Here is a 20,317-nt window from a genome sequence, read left to right on the forward strand (position 1 = left end):
GATTCAGGGATACTTTCTTCCCAGCTGTTATCAGGCAATTGAACCATCCTCTCACCAGTTGGAGAGCGATCCAGACCTCCCACCTACCTCATTGGACCACCTATGAACTATTTTTAATCAGAGTTTATCGGACTCTTTATCCTGTATCTGTTCACCGTAGACGGTTTGATTGCAATCATGCATAGTCTTTTCATTTACCGGATAGATCGCAACAAAGGCTTTTCACTGTCCCTTGGAACACGTGACAATAATTAACTAAACTAAACTACCTTAGTACATGTGACAATAGTACACATAAACCTACAAGGAACTGCAGATGCTGGAAAAAATCGAAGCTAGATAAAAATGCAGGAGAAACTCAGCGGGTGAGGCAGCATCTATGGTGCGAAGGAATAGGTGACGTTTCGGGTTGAGACCCTTCTTATAGGCTAATATATCCTTATTTCATGACATTGTAACCCTCCAGTGAAGGTGTACTGAAATAATATCTTCTTCCAAGAGAAACTTGCCCAGACCTGCGTATGTTGTTCATGATATAGATAACACTTTGCTTTGTTGCTGTCAATTTTTTAAATGATCTTTTGGTAGGGACTTCTTGGTTTCACATACCAGTCTATTACCATGAAGAAAGCATTCATTCTTAGTTCTCAGCTGCAAAGACTGGTTCCATTAACAACTCTCCTGCATATTGGTTTTCCTTTATTATACCGAGCTGCAGTGAAAAACTTTGTTTTCCAATCTTGTTCATATGAAGAGGGTTAAGAGAAAAGAAATGAAGATCATTTCTGAATTTAATTTTCCTACTCCGATTCACAAAGGACTCCCATGAAGTGCTTTGCGAATAATAGCACAAAATAAATGTAAACATTGAGTAACAATAAAAGAGATCTGGATGCAATTACAGATCACCCGTTGAACGTTTCATGTCAACATAAAACTGTTATGAACAAAGATAATCAAATACTTCAGGATGTGGGTCTCAGTAACTGAGCTAAAGTCCAAATAAGTAATTCTATCATACGATGACACATATTTAAAAAAATGTGTACTTTTATGCATCCTACTTTCAAAGGCACCTTGATTATTTGAAGAAGCTTCAGAGAAAAGAAATGTGGTTCCTTTCTGAATGTATTTTTTCTGTTCTGATTCACAAAGCTGCCATGCGAGCTCCATTTACTTTGATTTGAAAGAAAACAGTGAGTGGTTCTTGGACCTTAGAAACCTCAACAAAGTTGTTTAGTTTTGGCAATGAACACACAATTAAAGATACAAAGCACCAGACCCCCATCATTGCCTCCAACTTCATGCTGCCTCAGGAAAGCAGCTAACATAACCAAGGTACACAAAAAAGCTGGAGAAACTCAGCGGGTGCAGCAGCATCTATGGAGCGAAGGAAATGGGCAACGTTTCGGGCCGAAACCCTTCTTCAGACATAATCAAGGATTCCTCATACACCGCTTATTGCTTCTTCTTCCTGTTGCCATCAGGCAGAAGATTCAAAAGCTTGAAAGCATGTATCACAGACTCAGGAACAGCTTCTTTTCCTCTGCTGTCAGACTTCTAAATGATCCTCCCCTAAGCTAGGTGTAGTCACGATCTTCCAACCTACCTCACTACAGACACTGGACTATTTTTTCAGTCATTGTATTGCTAAAATGCTGCAAAACGATATTTGGCACCTTTTCTCTTTGCGCTGCCTGTTATACTTGTATTCGGTGTGATTGTATTCATGTATAGTAATATCTGATTTAATTGGATATCAGGCAAACAAAAGCTGTTCACTGTAACTCGGTACATGTGACAATAATAAACCAAAACCCTTTACCAATATATAATTAACACAGATTGCAAGTCTACAACGGAGAACTGGTAAAATAAGAGTTGTGAAGGCAGTATGTTTAAAAAAAAAAGTTCTGCTATATTGGAAGTTTTCCTTGCCAAGCACAACCTTCTCTCCAAGATTAAATCAGAAAGGTAGGTTAGATATCCATTAATAGAAATTAAAATAGGTTAAAAATACTGAAAGAGGTCACTTGGACCATTCTTCTTATGTTGAATATTTATTATAACATTGCAAAACTCTCTCAGTTCCGGCCCTTTCCCCAAGCGCCCACCTTCTCCGGTTCCTGCGCCCGCCGTAGTGCGCTCATGGGCTGGTCGTAGCGCACGTCCCCATGTCCGTTTCATGCCTCCGGTTCTTTGGGCGGGGGTCCTGTGGCAGTTCCTGGGGAGTAGGCTACACCCTGGTTCATCCCCCCTCGGCACTTGATGGACTGGTCGGGGGGAGGCTCCCAGCTATGGAGATAAGAGCAGGGATTTTTGGCACGAGACCAGTCTTCAGTCTCTCACTGAAGCAGAGAAGTAGTGTGCTGTGCTCATTAAAGCCTTTACAGAATTTGCCTGGCTCCTCGCCTTCATTCCGGGCTCTCTCACGCACCCGCAACACATGTAGCATACAACACAAGCATTAGACCTTGGAGGCACAAGGAATTGCAAATGCTGGAATCTGGCATAGAACACCAGAAGTACTGGAGTAAATCAGCAGGTCATGGAGTACATCTGGAGGACATGGATAGATGATGTTTCAGATTGGGACTTCTCGCATTTGATTTTATACAACTCAAGCTAAACATCAAATTAAAATACAATAAACTTGCAAGTGAGGCAACACTTGAGGAGAGAAACAGAATAAATATATGATGGGAAGATTCAGCAACAAATCTCCATTGCCCTAATACTTTGTAGTTTTCCTACTCCAGACCTATTAACTATTTCCAGCATTTTCTGTTACCTTTGAATTTCCAGCATTAATTAGTTTCATCTGCAGAAATTGAAATAACAGAAAATATTTTCAATCATATTTTCAATCCGCCAGGGAGGAATAGAATGTTTAATCAGGGAACTAAATATCTTTTTTTGATAACATTCAAATCTTGGCCATGATCTAGAGCATAAGTTTTCGAATTGCATTCCAAAGAAAATGCAGAGAGATTCAACACAGGCAGATTGCAGTAGAAATGTTGGCCGTTCTTCCTTTCTTTAGCCAGATTAATACTGAGGCCATCTGCAGTTCATTTATTAATGTCATCTGAAGTCAGTCAACTTAGCATGGACCTTCCCGAGCTAAAATGCGTCTGTGTCACTTAGAGAATATTTCAGTCAGGATCAAACATGCACAATAGGATACCATGAAGAAGAAGATTGCCTGAACTATATTTCCCTGCCTGATATCCATATATCTTGATCCTCCTCTTGAGTCTAACTCAGCCTTCAATGTATTCAACGATTAGAACACTGAACATAATACAGTACGGCACAGGGAAAGATTCTTCGGCCCACATTGTTTGCGCTGAACTTGATGCCAAGCTAAAGTATTCTCTTCTGCCTGCATATGATCCATATCCTTCAATTCCATGCATATTCATTTGCCCATCCAGATGCCTCTAAAATGCCACTATCGTATCGACCTCCCCAACCACTATCCCCGCCAGCGCATTCCACTCTGCACGTAAAGCCACTCTGTGTAAAAACCTTGCCCCACACTTTGAACGTTGCCCCTCCACAGTTGTGAAACAACCATGGTGGTGCAAATTACATAGGAGTTTAGTGCTGAGGTAAGTTGTGGTTAGAGATGTGCAGGGTTGTTCAAGAGCCTGATGGTTGATGGAATAAAAACTGTTCTTGAACCTGGAGGTAACTCCTCTCATGCCTGTGTATATTCTTATCTACTCTTTTTAATTTGGAAGAGGGCAAACACTATTTCGACAGCTATCTCCTTCAAAATTATTTTTATGTGGGTCCTGTCATTTATTGTGTTTCCATGTCATTAATTTCTCCAACCTTAATTGATTATGAATGCAAATTTCTTTCAGCTCTGTTTACTCTAGAGGCACAAGAAACTGAATCTGCAGCTAATCTAAGCTGCTGGAGTAACTCAACAGGTCAAGTAGCATCTGTAAAGGTAATGAATGTCCAATGCAGGGTCTCAACACAAAATATTGACCATCCCTTTCCCACCACAGTTGCTGCCTGACCTGCCGAGTTCATTCAGCGGCTCATTCTTTGGTTTGTTTACTCCAAATCAGATGTTTTCCATCACTTCAATGAGGTTTTCTAGGTCTTCGTCTATGATGCATATAGGACGCTTCACAGACCCAAAATATGGTTCATGTATCAATATCACTAATTGCAAAGTGAATCATAATTAAATACCAAATGAAACCATACAACAATCATGCCGCAGACCGCACCTTCATCTTATTAGCAGAGTAAAATATTTTATGGTACATGACAAAACACAGAATTTTCTCCGAAGTATGAGATACGGAATGGTAATTGTCTAGCAATTCAATAAATAATCTTCATGCAAAATAATAACATGTCAATGCAATTTGTCAAAACTGCAAGTATTTTCTGTTTCTTAGTTCGCATGGCATACTTCAGTATATTATTAAGACACTTACATATTTTCAGACAGTGCCTGGAGACACAAGCAAGAACTGCATCTGCTGGAATCTTATTTATTTATTTTTTATTTATTAGAAGTACAGTAAGTTACAGTAGTACAAGCCACATATATCTTATTACATTTATTGTACCCCTTCATTTTAAGCTAGAGAGAGAGAGAGAGAGAGAGTCATGTTGGTGTGAAAGTGTGATCAAAAAGAAAAAACAATTAAACAATTAAGAATTAGAGAAGAAAGTTAAGAAATAGGCCATAGAAAAGAAAGAAAGAAAAAGAAACACAAGCTCTACTATAAAAACCGTGCAAAAAGGGATATACCAACTTTTACATATTTTTCATCCCCCTTACCAGAACCCGACACCATTTCTTTTTTAAAGTATTGTTGCACCTTATACTTGTAGTAAGTTGATAAATGCAGACCACGTCTTTTGGAAGTTTCTGCTGGAATCGTGACTTACCAGGTACATACAAAGTACCGGAGGAACTCAGCTGGTCAGGAACCATCTCTGGATAGTCGATATTTAGGGTCGGGACCCTTAGGGTCGGGACCCTTCTTCAGACCGATTGAATAAAGGTCCTGGTCTGAAACGTCACCTAACCATGCCCTCCAGAGATGCTGACTGACCTGCTGAGTTACAACAACACATTATGTTTCAAACTTCAATTATTATGCTCAGGGATTGTATTAATAAGACAGTGCTAAATTAGATATAAAGTAGTAGTGGTTACTGCTTATCTAAAATGCAACAAAAGAAATACAGGCCCTAACTTCCATGTGTTCCACACATGGAGAGTAGATTGCTACTTCATAATCACAAACCCTGATCCCCTCATTTCATGTCCATTAATCTTTGGAACATATTTCTGTTAATTTGAATGTTCTGCATCATTCACTAAGTTGCCAGACTCCAGACACTCCTTCCACAGTATTCAATTTTCTTCAGAAACTACCCGATGCTCTGAAATCCAGAGTTATTACATGCAGCAGTTCATAGATTACATTTGTATGTGGATACCACACTCCAAAAATGTACAGGTTGGTAGGTTAATTGACTTTGGTAAAAAAAAAAATTGGAGATTGTCCATAGAATGCAGAAAAGTGCTTGTGTACTTTAGAGATACAGCACGGAAACAGGCTCAGTGATTCCACGTCGAACAGCGATTGCTGTTCTGCGTGGTATCGGTGGGCCAAAGAGCCCGTTTCCACGCTGTATCTCTAAAGTCTAAAGTTAACTGGTTGAAGGTCAGAGAGTAAAAATAACCAGATTGGAAAATTGTAAGATGGCTACACAGGTCAGTACTACCCTCTCAGCTTTCCACAACTGATTAAAAAGACAAAGTGTAAAGTATCCAACTTTGCCCAAGATAAAGGTTCAATGGGCAAGTGAGTGGCAAAGGAAAAATAAATATATCATAAAACATAGAACAGGACAGCACATGATCAGGTGACCTAAATGAGCCCACTGTGTGGATGGATTCTGGTATCCCAAAGTTCATCCATGAGCCAACTGAACCTTGAATTGACCAGATGAATTACTTTTACACTTCACTACAATATGTAAGATTTTACTGAGCATAACTAAATGTTCATATTTGTCCGCATAACGATAATAATTACATATCAAAAGTATATGACTGACTATAATATATATTAGAATAAAATTCTAATATTATGTTCTCTATATGAGAATATTCAGATGTTCTATAATATAGATACTCAGATTTTGGCCATTTTGAGGTGAATAAAACTGTAAATTTGCAAGGACTTTATTTCTATTAAAATACATGGTTATTCTTGCTGCAGGTGCACAGGTAATGACTGATTTTATTTTGCCCACTCTATAGTTCTTCAACATCTAAGATGGCTAGGACCGTGTACTGCTACTGGATTCTCCAATGCACCTGCTGCATCCTTGTATACTCACACATTGTTATTGAAGAAAGAAAACCCGAAATTCCACAAAACAATAACATTTCGGATCTTCATCAATCCAAGTACACCGGCATCTCCATAGTGGGTCAGTTACAATTTATTGGTTATTTGGCCAGCAAATAAAATATTATTCTATTAACTGTGTCAGTGTTATTCAGAGGGTAAAGCAATTAACGGAGTGTATTGAAAATCACTTTTTGGTGTGAGTGAGTAATTCATTTAAAGTCACCGTACTCTGTGATTGAAAAGATGCACGTTTAATTCTGATGACATTAGGTTTCCAGGAAATGTTACCCCAAAGGACACAAAGTACTGGAGTAACTCAACAGGTCAGGCAGCATCTCTGGAGAACATGGATAGGTGACGTCTCGGGTCAAGACTCTTCTTCAGACTATAACCAGTTATTAACTACTGTTTTCAACTCTCAATACACAGCTCAAGGCTCCTCTACTTGCTCTGATAGTAGTTGTTTTTTTGAGGGACAAGCCTTTACTTTTGACGCTGTTACACTTTTAGAGGTGCACAAGGCCCTGAGATGTTTAGACACAAAAAAAAAAAATCGGCAGGTCCAGACAACCTTGAGCCTTACTTCCTAAAGTTAGCACTGATTTTATTGCATTGGCTCTGACTTATCTTTTTAATCTATCCCTGGAGACAAACGAAATTCCCCTTATTTGGAAATCTGCCTTTGTTCTCCCACTGTTAAAAAGGGGGGACCCCACTGTGCTAAACAACTCTAGGCCCATCTCCAAACTGTCTGTTTTAATTAAGGTGCTGGAATCCATTGTAAACCAACAACTGAAGGACTTTATCAACTAACAGTATTTTATCTGAATTTCAGTCTGGTTTTAGGAAAAAATATAGTACGTCATCAGCTACTTTAAAAGTAGTAAATTATTTTATTGAATTTTTAGACAAGCAACACTGTGCAGCCCTTTTCGTTGACCTATCAAAGGCTTTCGATACTGTGGATCATGCCTTATTGTTACAAAGACTATGCAGCATCGGTTTGTCTGATCAAGCCGTCTGTTGGTTTAAAAACTATCTATTAGGCAGATCCCAGTGTGTGCAAGCAGAAGGTATTACTTCTAGCTCTCTTCATGTATCCAAGGGTGTGCCACAGGGATCGGTTTTAGGACCTTTATTATTTACTATTTATATTAATAGTCTAGATCATAAAGCTCCGAACGCAAATTTGCACTTTTATGCTGACGACACAGTGATATATTGCTCTGCGTCTACCCCAAATCAGGCTCTGTCAGCTGCAAACTGCTTTTAACACTGTGCAACGTAACCTGTGTGATTTAAAACTTGTTTTAAATGCTGACAAGACAAAGCTTATGCTGTTCACTAAAGCCAAATCAAAGCCCTCGGATCTCCCTCCTATCACCACTTTGCAGGGCTCTGTGATTGAATCTGTGTCTCAATATAAATATCTGGGAATTATAATTGACGATTCTCTCTCTTTTAAACCTCATATCCAGCAACGTGAAAAAACTAAAGATAAAATTAGGTTTTTACTTTTAGAAACAAGTCTTGTTTTTCTTTTGAAGCCAAAAAAAGACTTGTTGCTGCAACGTTTATGTCTGTGTTGGACTATGGTGATGTTTTATATATGAATGCATCTTCAAAATGCCTAGTCTTTGGACACGGTCTACCACGGAGCACTGAGATTTGTTACAAATTTTAAAACCCTCACGCACCACTGCTCATTGTATGCTCAAGTTGGATGGTTTGCCCTATCCACCCGCAGACTCCATCATTGGCATATCCTTATTTATAAGACTGTCCTCGGTGTTCTTCCTTCATACCTGCAGAAGTATGTAATTTGAAAAAGCACAGGAACTTATCAGCTCAGCTCTGAGGACTTGTTCTTATTAACTGTACCTAAAGTCTGTACTGAACTGGGGAAAGGGGCATTTAGTTATGCTGCTCCCTTCGCATGGAACCAGCTGCAGAATGAACTGAAACTTAAGGAGCTGGTTTCTATAAACAGATTTAAATCCCTTCTTAATGATGTTGAAGCGGGCTCTTCTGTCTGTACATACTTTGTTTGATGATGTTCTGACTGACTCTATTTATATGTTCTCTGTTGTTTTTTAAATTATTGTCTGTAACTGTGGAACTGTGCTGCTGCCTGTCTTGGCCAGGACTCTCTTGTAAAATAGATTTTTAACCTCAATGAGACTTCTCCTGGTTAAATAAAGGTTAAATAAAAGAAAAAAGAAAATAAAAAAACTGCTGAGGTTACAGCAAAATTTGGCTTCAAATGATAATGCCAAATTGCCACATTTTTATTGATTTTTCCAACTGTTCCACAAACGTCACGGAGTTTATTAACCAAATATATTCTTCTACTTGTCCCTCTAGGTGCGGTCGTGAGTTTGGAAAATTATGTTGGCATAGTCTTGATGGTTGCTTGAGCATATTTGCAGATGGAGTGTTGGTGATGGAGTGAATGGTCAACCTAGTGGATGGTGTGAAATTTAAGGAGGCTGCTTTATCCTGGATGATGGCAAGCTTTACAGAAGCCTCACATCCAGGGAAGTGGAGATTATTTTGTGTCTTGTAGATGGTGGACTGTGTTTTAGGCAATCAAGTCACTTGTCCCAGCAGTTACTACTCACATACTGCACACATTTACCCTCACAATGGCTGCTCAAAAAAAAAAAAAACTTTGAACAGACTCTTTCCTGTAGGAAAATAATCTCTGCCTATCCGATCTCTCTCCATAACTAAAGTCCTCCAATCCAGGCAACATTCTGGTGAATCACCCATGCTGTTATTGCTATTTTGCTATTTTAAACATTTTGCTGTTATCCCCAAGACCAAAAGAAATTGTAGTCCATCACACAGACTCTCCACCATTGACTCCATCTCCATTTCTCTTTACCTTGGAAAAGCAGCCAACATAATCAAAGATCTGCCCCACCATAGTCATTCCTTATTCTTCCACTCTGGCAGAAGGTACAGAAGCTTGAAAGTGCGCACCACCAGACTCAGTAGCAACGTCTTCCCCTCTGGTATCAGACTTCTGAACGGTCCTTTCATAAGCTAGAGTACGTTGGACTCATCTCTGGAACTGATGTGCCACATTGCTGAGAACTACATTCTGCACTCTCTATCTTCCCCTTTGCTCTATCCATTGTACTTGAGTTTGGCTCGATTCTATTTATACCATTATCAGATCTAATTGGATAGTATACAAACATTGCTTTGCATTGTACTTTGACATGCATGACAATAACAAACTTAAAACGTATCAGGGGACTTGACCAGACAACCTCAGAACCAACTACAGGATGGCTTCCAAAGTGCACAGACTGGACTACAACTAACAGTTAACATTTCCTCTAGCATTAACTATTCAAAATGGGAGCGATAAAAGTTTGAAGGAGTAAAGACCTGCCCACAGCACAAGGGAGCAAGCAAAGCATAAAAATGCAATGTATGGTACTTACTATCATGATTGACAAAGGATTTTATTAATGCAATCCCTGGCTGCAATCAAAATATAGCAATTCTTAATAATTGGCCATTGGAAGCTAAAATAAATTTTAAGGACATTGTGGTTTTTATAGATTTGGTGAAGGCTTTTGATTCTGTCAGATAATTGTTATTTATTTGGGCCCTGGATAGATTTGGTGTGTGGAAATATTTCATTGATATTGTTTTAGATATTTACACACTCTTCTACAGTTATTGAGAGAAAGAAGGGAAGGAACGCTCCTATTCACATTAGGAGAATCTACTCTCCCTATAATGAATGGGCATTTTATTATATTTAATGGAAAGGGTTGGAAATGGGTTTAACTTGATTGACATGAAATGAAACAGAAAGATTGTACCTGCAACTATTATTGTGAATTATGAATGAGATACTGTCCAGTGATATTGCTGAAATATATGCAAGAGAGTTTCTCACTCAACTAGGAAACGGTATTCAGTCAGACATGCAGCATCGAAGGTTGGGACCTTTTTTTCCCCACACTGAAGAAAGGTCCCGACCCGAAACATTGCCTGTTCATTATTGCCTGACCCCCCCCCCCCAAGTTCCCCTAGCACTTTATGTTTTGCCCAAGATTCCAGCATCTGCAGTTTCTTGGATCTCTAGGAAAATATATTGTGAGAAGTGATGTTGAGGAGAGAAGTTGATCTAATGGATGAAACATCAGTGTTTAGTGGATATATATTAATAATGGAGAAGGGCAAGGAGTTATCTATTTTTGGAAGAGGGTAACCTTTTATTGAATGAGAAGGAATATATCCAAGGTAAAATGGAATTAAAGTTTGACAGTGCAGACCGTTACAGAACAAAGGATAACCTTTAGGGAAGTGATGCTTCCAGTACCGCTAGGTTTATTCTAATGAGAGGAAAGCAGAACCCAGGCTCCTTCCATGAGAAGAGAGATGGAGAAAATAATGAACAAAAATAAAGGAGCATGTAAGCCATACACTTTTCAAACAAGAGCTAGGCTAGTTACAATAAAATATATAAAATATATAAAATAAAGTATATAAAATTATGAGAGGCACAGATAGGGTAGACAGTCTAAACCATTTTCCTGGGGGTGGAGATTTCAAAGATTAGAGGGTATAACTTTAAGGTGGAAGGGGCAAAGTTTAAAGGAGATATGCTTTTTAGACAGAAATTGCTGGGTGCCTGGAACGTGATGCCAGGGATGGTGGTGGAGGCAGATACAAGAGTGGCTGTAAGACGTTTTTGGATAAGCACATAGGCAGGAAATGGAGGGATATGGATCATGTGCAGGCAGATAAGATTAGTTTAACTTGGCAGCATGTTGGGTACGGACATTATGGACTAAAAGGCCTGTTCCTATGTTCAACGCTATTCTATATTCAATGTGAAGTAAATGAGACTGGGAAAGAGGAAAATAAGAAAATAGTTCATGTAAGGACCCAGAAATCTTATAATAACATTCAACTAGCCAATGAGTACAATGCCTGGACCTGGTAGGGTCAAAGATTACTGATAAGAGCTGCAGGGAAAGCCTCAGATTATTAATGAATACTTTGTATCAATTTCTACTTAGAATGAGTAAAGTGACAGGGTAGAAACAGAGATGTGAGAGATACTGGATGATGTGAAAATTGATGGATGGGATTGACAAGAATGACTGGTTATACTGAGAATGGATATTACCATGTTTAGTTAATTGCATCCCAGGTTCCTAAGATAAGTGATCAGCCATGATCATATTGAATGGTGGCGCAGGCTCGAACGGCCGAATGGCCTACTCCTGCACCTATTTTATATGTTTCTAAGTGTGAATGATGGCAGCAGATGGCTTGCCGGGGGAATTTGAAAATCGCAAATCGTTGCCTCCTTGATTGAGAAAGGAAGTAAAGATATTCCAGGTAATATTCTAACACTGCTATTCTCTTATGTTACAGCTTAGGCCTGGGAGGGATGCCCTCTCCCCATAGGCCTCAGACAATGCAGCACCGAGAGCTGAACGATTCACTTCTCTTCAACATGCAGTATATTTAACTACAAAGTTAGATCAGCTGTGGCTTCAGTGGCAACGAGCAGCACTTGTAAATTTAAGTAGATAGCAGCACTAAGGCAAAACGATCAATTACATCATTTATTTTTGAAATTTGTCATTATGTCTCTAAAGTTTTGTTCAAGTTGTATCATCACATTTTACAACATTTTTCAAAATTGCACTCAATACTCCAACCGTCTTTTGTTCCTTACAGAATTGCCAAGTAACAGGAAAATGAACTTCAGAAGAGAGAATGGAAGGAAAGTCCCCATTCAACAGAAAAGAGTGAGTAAAATCAATCAGCCACTGAGGGCTGACTCCTCCTGCAATATGAATTTAATATAAATATTTTTGTCCACTGCCCATTCTATTACTGTGCCATACCTCCAGGAAGGTTGTTGGTCCTATTTTTGGTCTGGCTATTTAGTTTGACCTACAGTAGAAGAATTAGCATTAACCTTACGGTCCTGAACAAAGCAGACTAAATACTAGCCAGGATCCCTGCATCCAATTATCTACTTATCTCTGCTGGAATGCATTTGTGTGAATTGAGGATAGAAATGGACTATCCTTAATCTTCTTCTTTGGTAGTCCCTCAGGATCAAGGGCGACTAGTTTCCTCTCCAGAGGTCCCTCTTAAATCTCTCCCCTCTCACCTAAAGCCTATGTCCTCTAGTTTAGAATCCTCCACCCTGCGAAAAAGACTGAGCGTTCATTTTAACCATGCCCCTCCTGATCTCAATGTCACCCTTCTGCCTCCTACACGCCAAAGAAAATAAGGCCCAACTTATCCAACCTCTCTCCATAACTCAAGCCCAATTTCTTGGGAATCATTTCTGCACCCTTTCTAACTTTCATTGTAGCTGAACACATTGTTCTTGTAACAGCCCTTTGATGCTAGCCACAATCATTCACCACATTCCCATGCAAAAGTGTGTGGTTAAGTGACCAGCTGAACTGCTACATCTCCAGAGAATTGTTGCTGTTCCCAGTGATAGAAATCCGAAGTGTTAAATGCTTCGAAGCTCATTCTAAGGATTCTTCAATTTGGACAATCTCTTTAAAGGGATCCAATGCCAACAAGGTACTGGCAACGTATGTGTTTAGTTTAGGGATACAGCGCAGAAACAGGCGCTTCAGCCCAGCAGTCTGCACCAACCAGCAATCCCCACACATTAACACCACCCTACACATACACACACAAGGGACAACTTTAAAATTTACCAAGCCAATTAACCCACAAACCTGTACGTTTTTGGAGTGTGGGAGGAAACTTGACCTCCCAAAGAAAACCCATGCAGGTCACAGGGAGAACGTACAAACTCCGTACAGACAACACCACTAGTCAGGATCAAACCCGGGCTTCTGGCGCTGTAAGGCAGTAACTCGACTGCTGGGCCACCATGTCGCCCAATTATGTTATGGCCATTCTCACTGAATTTGTGTGATAGAAGTAAAATATGAACAATTTTTATTCAACCTGCATTTCTTGACGTGCAGATTATGCAGTTCTGTGCAGATAATATCTCGCCTCTCCCACCCAATGTAACATTGACCAGAGGTAAACAGATGTCCCCCACAAATGTCAGCCAATTGCTAAGGAGTTACTTACAAAGTTGAGATTAATGCAGCAGAAAGAGTCAAAGCACATTTCAATAATAATGGTTAAAACAATGTCACATAGTATGATACAATCGAATGAAGAAAAATAAAAATATGAATGGATACTGTACAAATGCAATCCTCTTGACGTCTCCTTGTTTATTCTTGCTATCAACTTGCCCAGTCCCAAACATTGAAGATAAAGTTATGCATGGGATTCTTTCTAGTCATATTCTCTTTGTATTGAAATCAATACAGGTGATTATTTAGTTTAGTTTAGAGATATAGCATGGAAATAGGCCCTTCGGCTTCGTGTCCACGCCGACCACCGATCATCTAGTTCATCAATCACAAAGTTATCCATTTTCTCATCCACTCCCTATACATCAGGGACAATTTAACAAGAGGCCAAATAACCTACACGTCTTTTGGCTGTGGGAGAAAACCCCGAGTACCTGGAGGAAACACACAAATGGTCACAGGGAGAATGTTCAAACATCGCAGACACACCCGAGGTCAGGATCGATCCTGGGTCTCTGATGATACGAGGCAGCAGCTCTACCAGGTGTGCCACTGTGCCGCCCTTGCGTCACTGTGTTGTAAAACTCTTTCCATCATTCAATCTCCCTTCCCCTTACTGACAATTAAAAGCAAAGCTTGATGCTATATTATGGTTGGGTTTACTATATTTTCTATCTCATTTTCTTCACTTTTTAATGGTGTCCTGAACTTTGGACCTTCTCTCAATTGTTTGATTAGGAAAAATACAGATCAATAACAAAATTATATTCTTCTTCTGTAAAGTAACATTTAATACAGTGATTTTACCATAATTTTCTCACCTTTACTTTTCATTTCCTTAAATTCAGAACGGGATTACAATGATCCACAAGGTGAAGAAGCTAAGAGCGTACAACGGTCACTGTGTGCAGCTCTGGGGAATGTGCCTACCACCATCTCCACCATGTTGCAATCCCTGCGCCTTCTGCCATTGTCGTTTCTTCAACACAGTCTGCTATTGCCGGAAGCTGAATTCCAAGTGCATGGACAGAACATAAGTGGTTGACTTTGTGTAATTTACACAAAGATATACAAATGAAAAATATATAATATGCATGCCTTCTCTTTGGTTATTGTTGAATTTAATATGGGTAAGGGTAACAGTGGATTCCAATCGACTAAGAATTATCTACAAACCACTAATAAACTCTTATAGCCTTTCACCATATTTGATGTAAGCTACTTCTGTGGAACTTCTGTCTCACAAAAATGTTTGGCTAAAGAATGAGGAGTGGAGGAATACAGGTGGAGTAGATGTTCATCAGCTTAATATCCAATTAGTTTATTTTATAGCGGCTTTCATGAATATGCAATGATTTTTCAAATCAATTTGCTTCACACTTTACCATGAAGACAGTTGCTTTGAAGAAAGAAACACCAATAGGATGATATGAGATTGGAGAGGCCGGTGGGGGAAGGGGGAGGAAGAAGGGAATGGAGTTAGATGGCAATTGAATATTTCTTGTTCAATGTTATTTTAGCAGTTCATATTGAAAGGGTGCAAAGAATGAGCTAAAACGGTTTAGCTCATTAAGGTCTGTTTTACCATTTATGAAAAAATGAAATTGGTTAGGACAGAGGAAATCAACAGGAAGATTTCTATTGTACAATTTGGACATAAAGCATTGTCAAGAAAAACACAAAAAGAAAAACTAGGTATGGTCTGTTCTATTGCACCTGTATCTGCACATGTTAGTTCTGATTAGTCAATGTTTTCTGCTCAAGCACCAAAGAGCAATTGGATCCTAAACTGTGAATTGCTTTCTCGTAGGTCTTGCCCATTTTTTTCCTTCTCATGTTAATATTTTATCTCTAGAAGTGCACCAAACTGTGTCAAAAGCTTTTTTTTAAAATACCATTTTAGTAGCTATTTCCAAGAAAACACTATTTTTAACCGACTATGTTTTTTCAGTTTCTTCACTTTTAATGCAAGGTCAATTCCAGTTGAACGATTTGCTCAACACAATCATATAGTCTTTGACTTGTGTAATCAGACAGATCATCTACAGTGCATTCAGAAAGTATACAGACCGCTTCACCTTTTCCACATTTTGTTATGTTACAGCTTTATTCTAAAGTGGATTAAAACATTTTCTTTATCATTAATCTACACACAATACCCCATAATAAAAAAGTGAAAACAGGTGTTTTTGCAATTTTTGCAAAGTAATTAAAAAGAAATAACTGAAATATCACATTTACATAAGTATTCAGACCCTTTACTCAGAACTTTGAGGCACCTTTGGCAGCAATTACACCCTCAAGTCTTATTGGGTATGACGCTATAAGCTTGGCTCACCTGTATTTGGGTAATTTCTCCCATTCTTCTCTGCAGATCCTCTCAAGCTCGGTCAGGTTGGATGGGGAGCTTCGATGCACAGCTATTTTCAGGTCCTTCCAGAGATGTTCAATCGGGTTCAAGATCGGGCTCTGGCTGGGCCACTCAAAGACATTCACAGACTTGCCACGAAGCCACTCCTGCATTGTCTTGGCTGTGTGCTTAGGGTCGTTGTCCTGTTGGAAGGTGAACCTCCGACCCAGTCCGAGGCCCAGAATGCTCTGGAGCAGGCTTTCATCAAGGATCTCTCAGTACTTTGCTCCGTTCATCTTTCCCTCGATCCCGACTAGTCTCCCAGTTCCTGCTGCTGATTCCCCATAGCATGATGCTGCCACCACCATGCTTCACCGTAGGTATGGTATTGGCTAGGTGATGAGTGGTGCCTGGTTTCCTCCAGACGTGATGCTTGGCATTCAGGTCAAAGAGTTCAATCTGTTTCATCAGACCAGAGAATCTTGTTTCTCATGTCTTTTAGCAAACTCCAAGTGGGCTGTCATGTGCCTTTTACTGAGGAGTGGCTTCTGTCTGGCCACTGTACTATATAGGCCTGATTAGTGGAGTGTTGCAGATATAGTTGTCCTTCTGCAAGGTTCTCCCATCTCCACAGAGGAACTCTGTCAGAGTGACCATTGGGTTCTTGGTCACGTCCCTGATCAAGGACTTTCTCCCTGATTGCTCAGTTTGGCCGGGCGGCCGGCTCTATGAACAGTCCTGGTGGTTCCAAAGTTCTTCCATTTAAGAATGATGGAGGCCACTGCGCTCTTCGGGACCTGCAATGCTGCAAAAATTGTTTTATACCCTTCCCCATATCTGTGTCTCGACAGAACTCTCTCAGAGGTCTACGGCCAATTCCTTTGTCTTCATGGCTTGGTTTTTGCTCTGACATGCACTGCCAACTGTGGGACCTTATATCGACAGGTGTGTTCTTTTCCAAATCATGTCCAATCAATTTAATTTAATACTGGTGGACTCCAATCAAGTTGTTGAAACATCTCAAGGATAATCAATGGAAACAGGATGAACCTGTGAATTTTGAGTGTCATAAAAAAGGGTCTGAATACCTATGTAAATGTGATATTTCAGTTATTTATTTTTAATTACTTTGCAAAAAGTTCTAAATACCTGTTTGTGCTTTTTTATTATAGGGTATTGTGTGTAGATTGATGATTAAAAAAATGAATTTAATCCATTTTAGAATAAGGCTGTAACGTAACAAAATGAAAGGGTCGGAATACGTTCTGATTGCACTAAATATCCCGATGAAATATTCTGCAGTTAAGAATTTGTAGAAGATGCAGATCTGTACTGGCAAATTATGCCAGAGGAAGCTGTTAAGGCAGGTACATTTAGACAAGTACATGGATATGAAAGGTTTAGAGGGAAATGACCAAATGCGTGCAATGGGACACCCTTAGATGGGGCATCTTGTTCGGCAAGGACAAGTTGGCCCAAAGAGCCTGTTTCCGCATTGTATGACTCAATGGCTCAATGATAAATTGAAGTTTGTGTTATGGTCAACCAAGGAGTACAAAGCAAAGTCACTGGCATTTATTAGCCACTGACAGGGAGAAAACTCATGAAACTTTCTTGGATTAAAACTCCAGGAAGCAATCATGATATTTCACTGTCAGCCTTATTTTCAGCTTTAAACAAGGCTACCACAGCAAGCACACATCATGTGTGCACAAAAAGCCTTCTACTATATCTTAAATATGAAGAATTGAATATTTAATGTTTCTTGTAGTCTGTCATCATTAAAAGATTAACAAAGCACTACGTCCACATGGCCCCTAATATAGCATTAATACATGCAGCCCACCATGTGCATGTCAGCCATCAAATACCTATCAGCATTCAGCCTCTTTTCCAGAACTCTGCCAATAGCCTTCTATGTCATAGTGCTTCATATGCTCATCTTAATCATTCTTAACCCAGTGAGAGTTCCAGCTTCCAATATGTAATTACCAGAACTGCATACTGTATCTCAAAAGTGGGATAAGAAAGATATAGGCATAACAACATATTTTTTCACTTGTTTCCACTGTTAATGTCAAAAACTAAATATGTTTTATCATCTATGCTTTTGCATCTCTGAAGGTGCCACCTCTTTTATATGCAAAATAAAATGCCTGAGACCTAACATGTCTCTGGTAAAATCATGTTCCACAAAAAAATTGACCACTTCGATAACCCAAAGACTGCTCTAGTAAAATTGTGTTTGCCGATCTAACAAAAAAACAATTTAATAAGTTACCTGTGAATTTGGATAAAAGTGAAATTTGACAAATTAAACCCTTGTGGCATAATGAGACAGTGGCTTTCTTACTAATTATCCAATTAACAATAGTTCAGAATCATTGAGAGCGGAGGGAAAAATATTCAGTTCTCAAAGGTAGGTCTTCTCTCTCCACATCCCAACCATGTAGTAGTCTGATTAGTCATCATCAGTAATGCTCCAGAAGAGAGTATTAGTGGAAATCAAACAAGTTCCAGCCATACAATAATACAATACCATTTATTGTCATTTGAGCCTCAGTGAGGCTCAAACGAAATTCCGTTTCTTGGAAAGGACAGGTACACAAGGTATCTCGATATTTCTATTCACATGGATAGTCTTAAAGCTTGTGAGGGAAGATAAACCAGACACCCAAAATTACATCCTTTCCAAGTGGGAATTTGAATTAATTGTCACGGGTATCATTTCCTTTATTACATCTGAAACACTCAGTTCTCAGGCAAGGAGATAGAAACCCATTTTATCAAGGCTTCATATCTATTAATTTATTGTTCTGGATTTTCGATCTGTGTCTGGAATAATCACAGACCCAAAGTAACAATCCAGGATATGGCAGAAGAGGGACCAAAAATATATTTGTGTGTATGATTGAAAAATTTTATGTTGATTCTCAAGTTTTGTAAATAGCCAGATGTGACAGACATGATGTATCTTCCAGTTCTGTAGATCATACCTTATGCTTACTTTGTGTAGTGATTTGGTTATATAAAGTGTAAACATATGATGTGCCAAGTTTTGCAAAATTCCAGTCTCAATTAGAAAAATTCTTATCTTCTACTAACATGTACAGGAAAGGTTTAGATGAATAAGGGCCAGATGTTGATAGCTTATTTAACCTATCTATATCCATCCATAGTCACTTTATATGCTCTTCACAAATGTTCCTACTTACCATTATGTCTTCAGCAAATTCAGTAACCACACAAATCATCTGTTATTTATATAAACTGGACAGCACTCAAGCCTCAGTAATAATCCTGCATAAAAACACTTGTGAACATAAAATCTTGCCAACCAGAAATGGGTCCGTTTATATCTCCCCTCTGACTCCTGTTAGTGAGACGATCTCCTCTCCATACCCGTATGTTTTCCCTACCAAAACATACCCTGTATGTTCCTTTTAGAAGTAGGACTATAGAATATTATTGGCCTCTACAACATGCATCTTCATTGGCATCTTCAGAGAACTCCAATAATATTCCAAATGTTATCTACCTGTTACAACCATGTGACTTCCCTTGAATCTTTCTAACTCCTATGCTTTTTCATTTTTTATATAAGCTTCCAGCATTTTCCATATGACTGATGCTAAACTAACCAGCCAGTAGATTCTTGTTTTTTTTCAGTAAAGGAGTTACAGTTGCTGTTTTCCAACCAAGGGAGTTTAGAAAAGATTAAACTGACTCATTTATTCATTATTTTAAGGCCCTGTGATGAAGTCAGGTTTACTCCCACATCCAAAGCCTTGCTGGTAAGTTAATTGGTTGATGTAAATGACCCCTGGTGGGGGACAGAAGAATTGACAGAAGATGGGGAAAATAATTGGGGAAACTGGGTCTTATGAGAAAGTTTTGAGATTCAGAATAGAGTTGATGGGCTGAATAGCCTTCTTCTAATTCGATCTTAAGGGAAAGTACATCAGGACCAAGGCCATATCAGCCTGTACAACTCCTCCCCCTTCTGTCGTGGGTTAGACTGACACCCCAACCCCCCACCCCTCCCCAAATCTGTGCACATCCCCAATCCTTTCCACTCACCACTTTCATTTCATGTTTCATGTATCTTGTGTTTTATGACTGTTGGCAGATCAATTTCACTCCTGAGGTAAATAAAATTCTATCGTATTGTATCGTTTCGTAATTTTACTGAGGTCTTTCCTCCATCCCAATTCCAAATGAAGTGAGGGTTTAAATAAGGGCAGTGATGTCACTTTCTCTCAATCTGCCCTTTTTTTTGCTTACAATTATGAAATAGAAAACCAGCAGAATCATCGACAAAGATGTTAACATGGGGAGGTGCAGTACAATGAGGTGCACGGACAGCAAGGAGACAAGATGAACAAGCAATAAATATTATTAAATATTCCAAATAAGGGAACAAGTATATAGAATAG

The 20,317-nt window shown here is 39.1% G+C and overlaps 1 protein-coding gene across 2 annotated transcripts in view; it reads left to right on the forward strand.

The window, feature by feature from the left end:
• The window catches only part of asip1 (agouti signaling protein 1), a 36,325-nt gene extending 21,587 nt beyond the window's left edge, over positions 1 to 14,738 (forward strand). Inside the window, exons 1-4 of one of the 2 annotated variants that reach the window (XM_055652291.1) lie at positions 3,873 to 3,961; positions 6,311 to 6,483; positions 12,123 to 12,193; positions 14,380 to 14,738. In XM_055652291.1, coding sequence (XP_055508266.1) covers positions 6,327 to 6,483; positions 12,123 to 12,193; positions 14,380 to 14,568 — 417 coding nt within the window. In that variant the 5' untranslated portion in view covers positions 3,873 to 3,961; positions 6,311 to 6,326 and the 3' untranslated portion in view covers positions 14,569 to 14,738. Of the gene's footprint in view, positions 1 to 3,872; positions 3,962 to 6,310; positions 6,484 to 12,122; positions 12,194 to 14,379 lie in introns of those variants that run through there. The other variant, XM_055652292.1, reaches the window with a different exon arrangement.
• The last annotated feature ends 5,579 nt before the right edge of the window (positions 14,739 to 20,317 follow it).

This window comes from Leucoraja erinacea, chromosome 21 (genome assembly GCF_028641065.1).
Source record: "Leucoraja erinacea ecotype New England chromosome 21, Leri_hhj_1, whole genome shotgun sequence".
NCBI classification, from domain to species: domain Eukaryota; kingdom Metazoa; phylum Chordata; class Chondrichthyes; order Rajiformes; family Rajidae; genus Leucoraja; species Leucoraja erinaceus.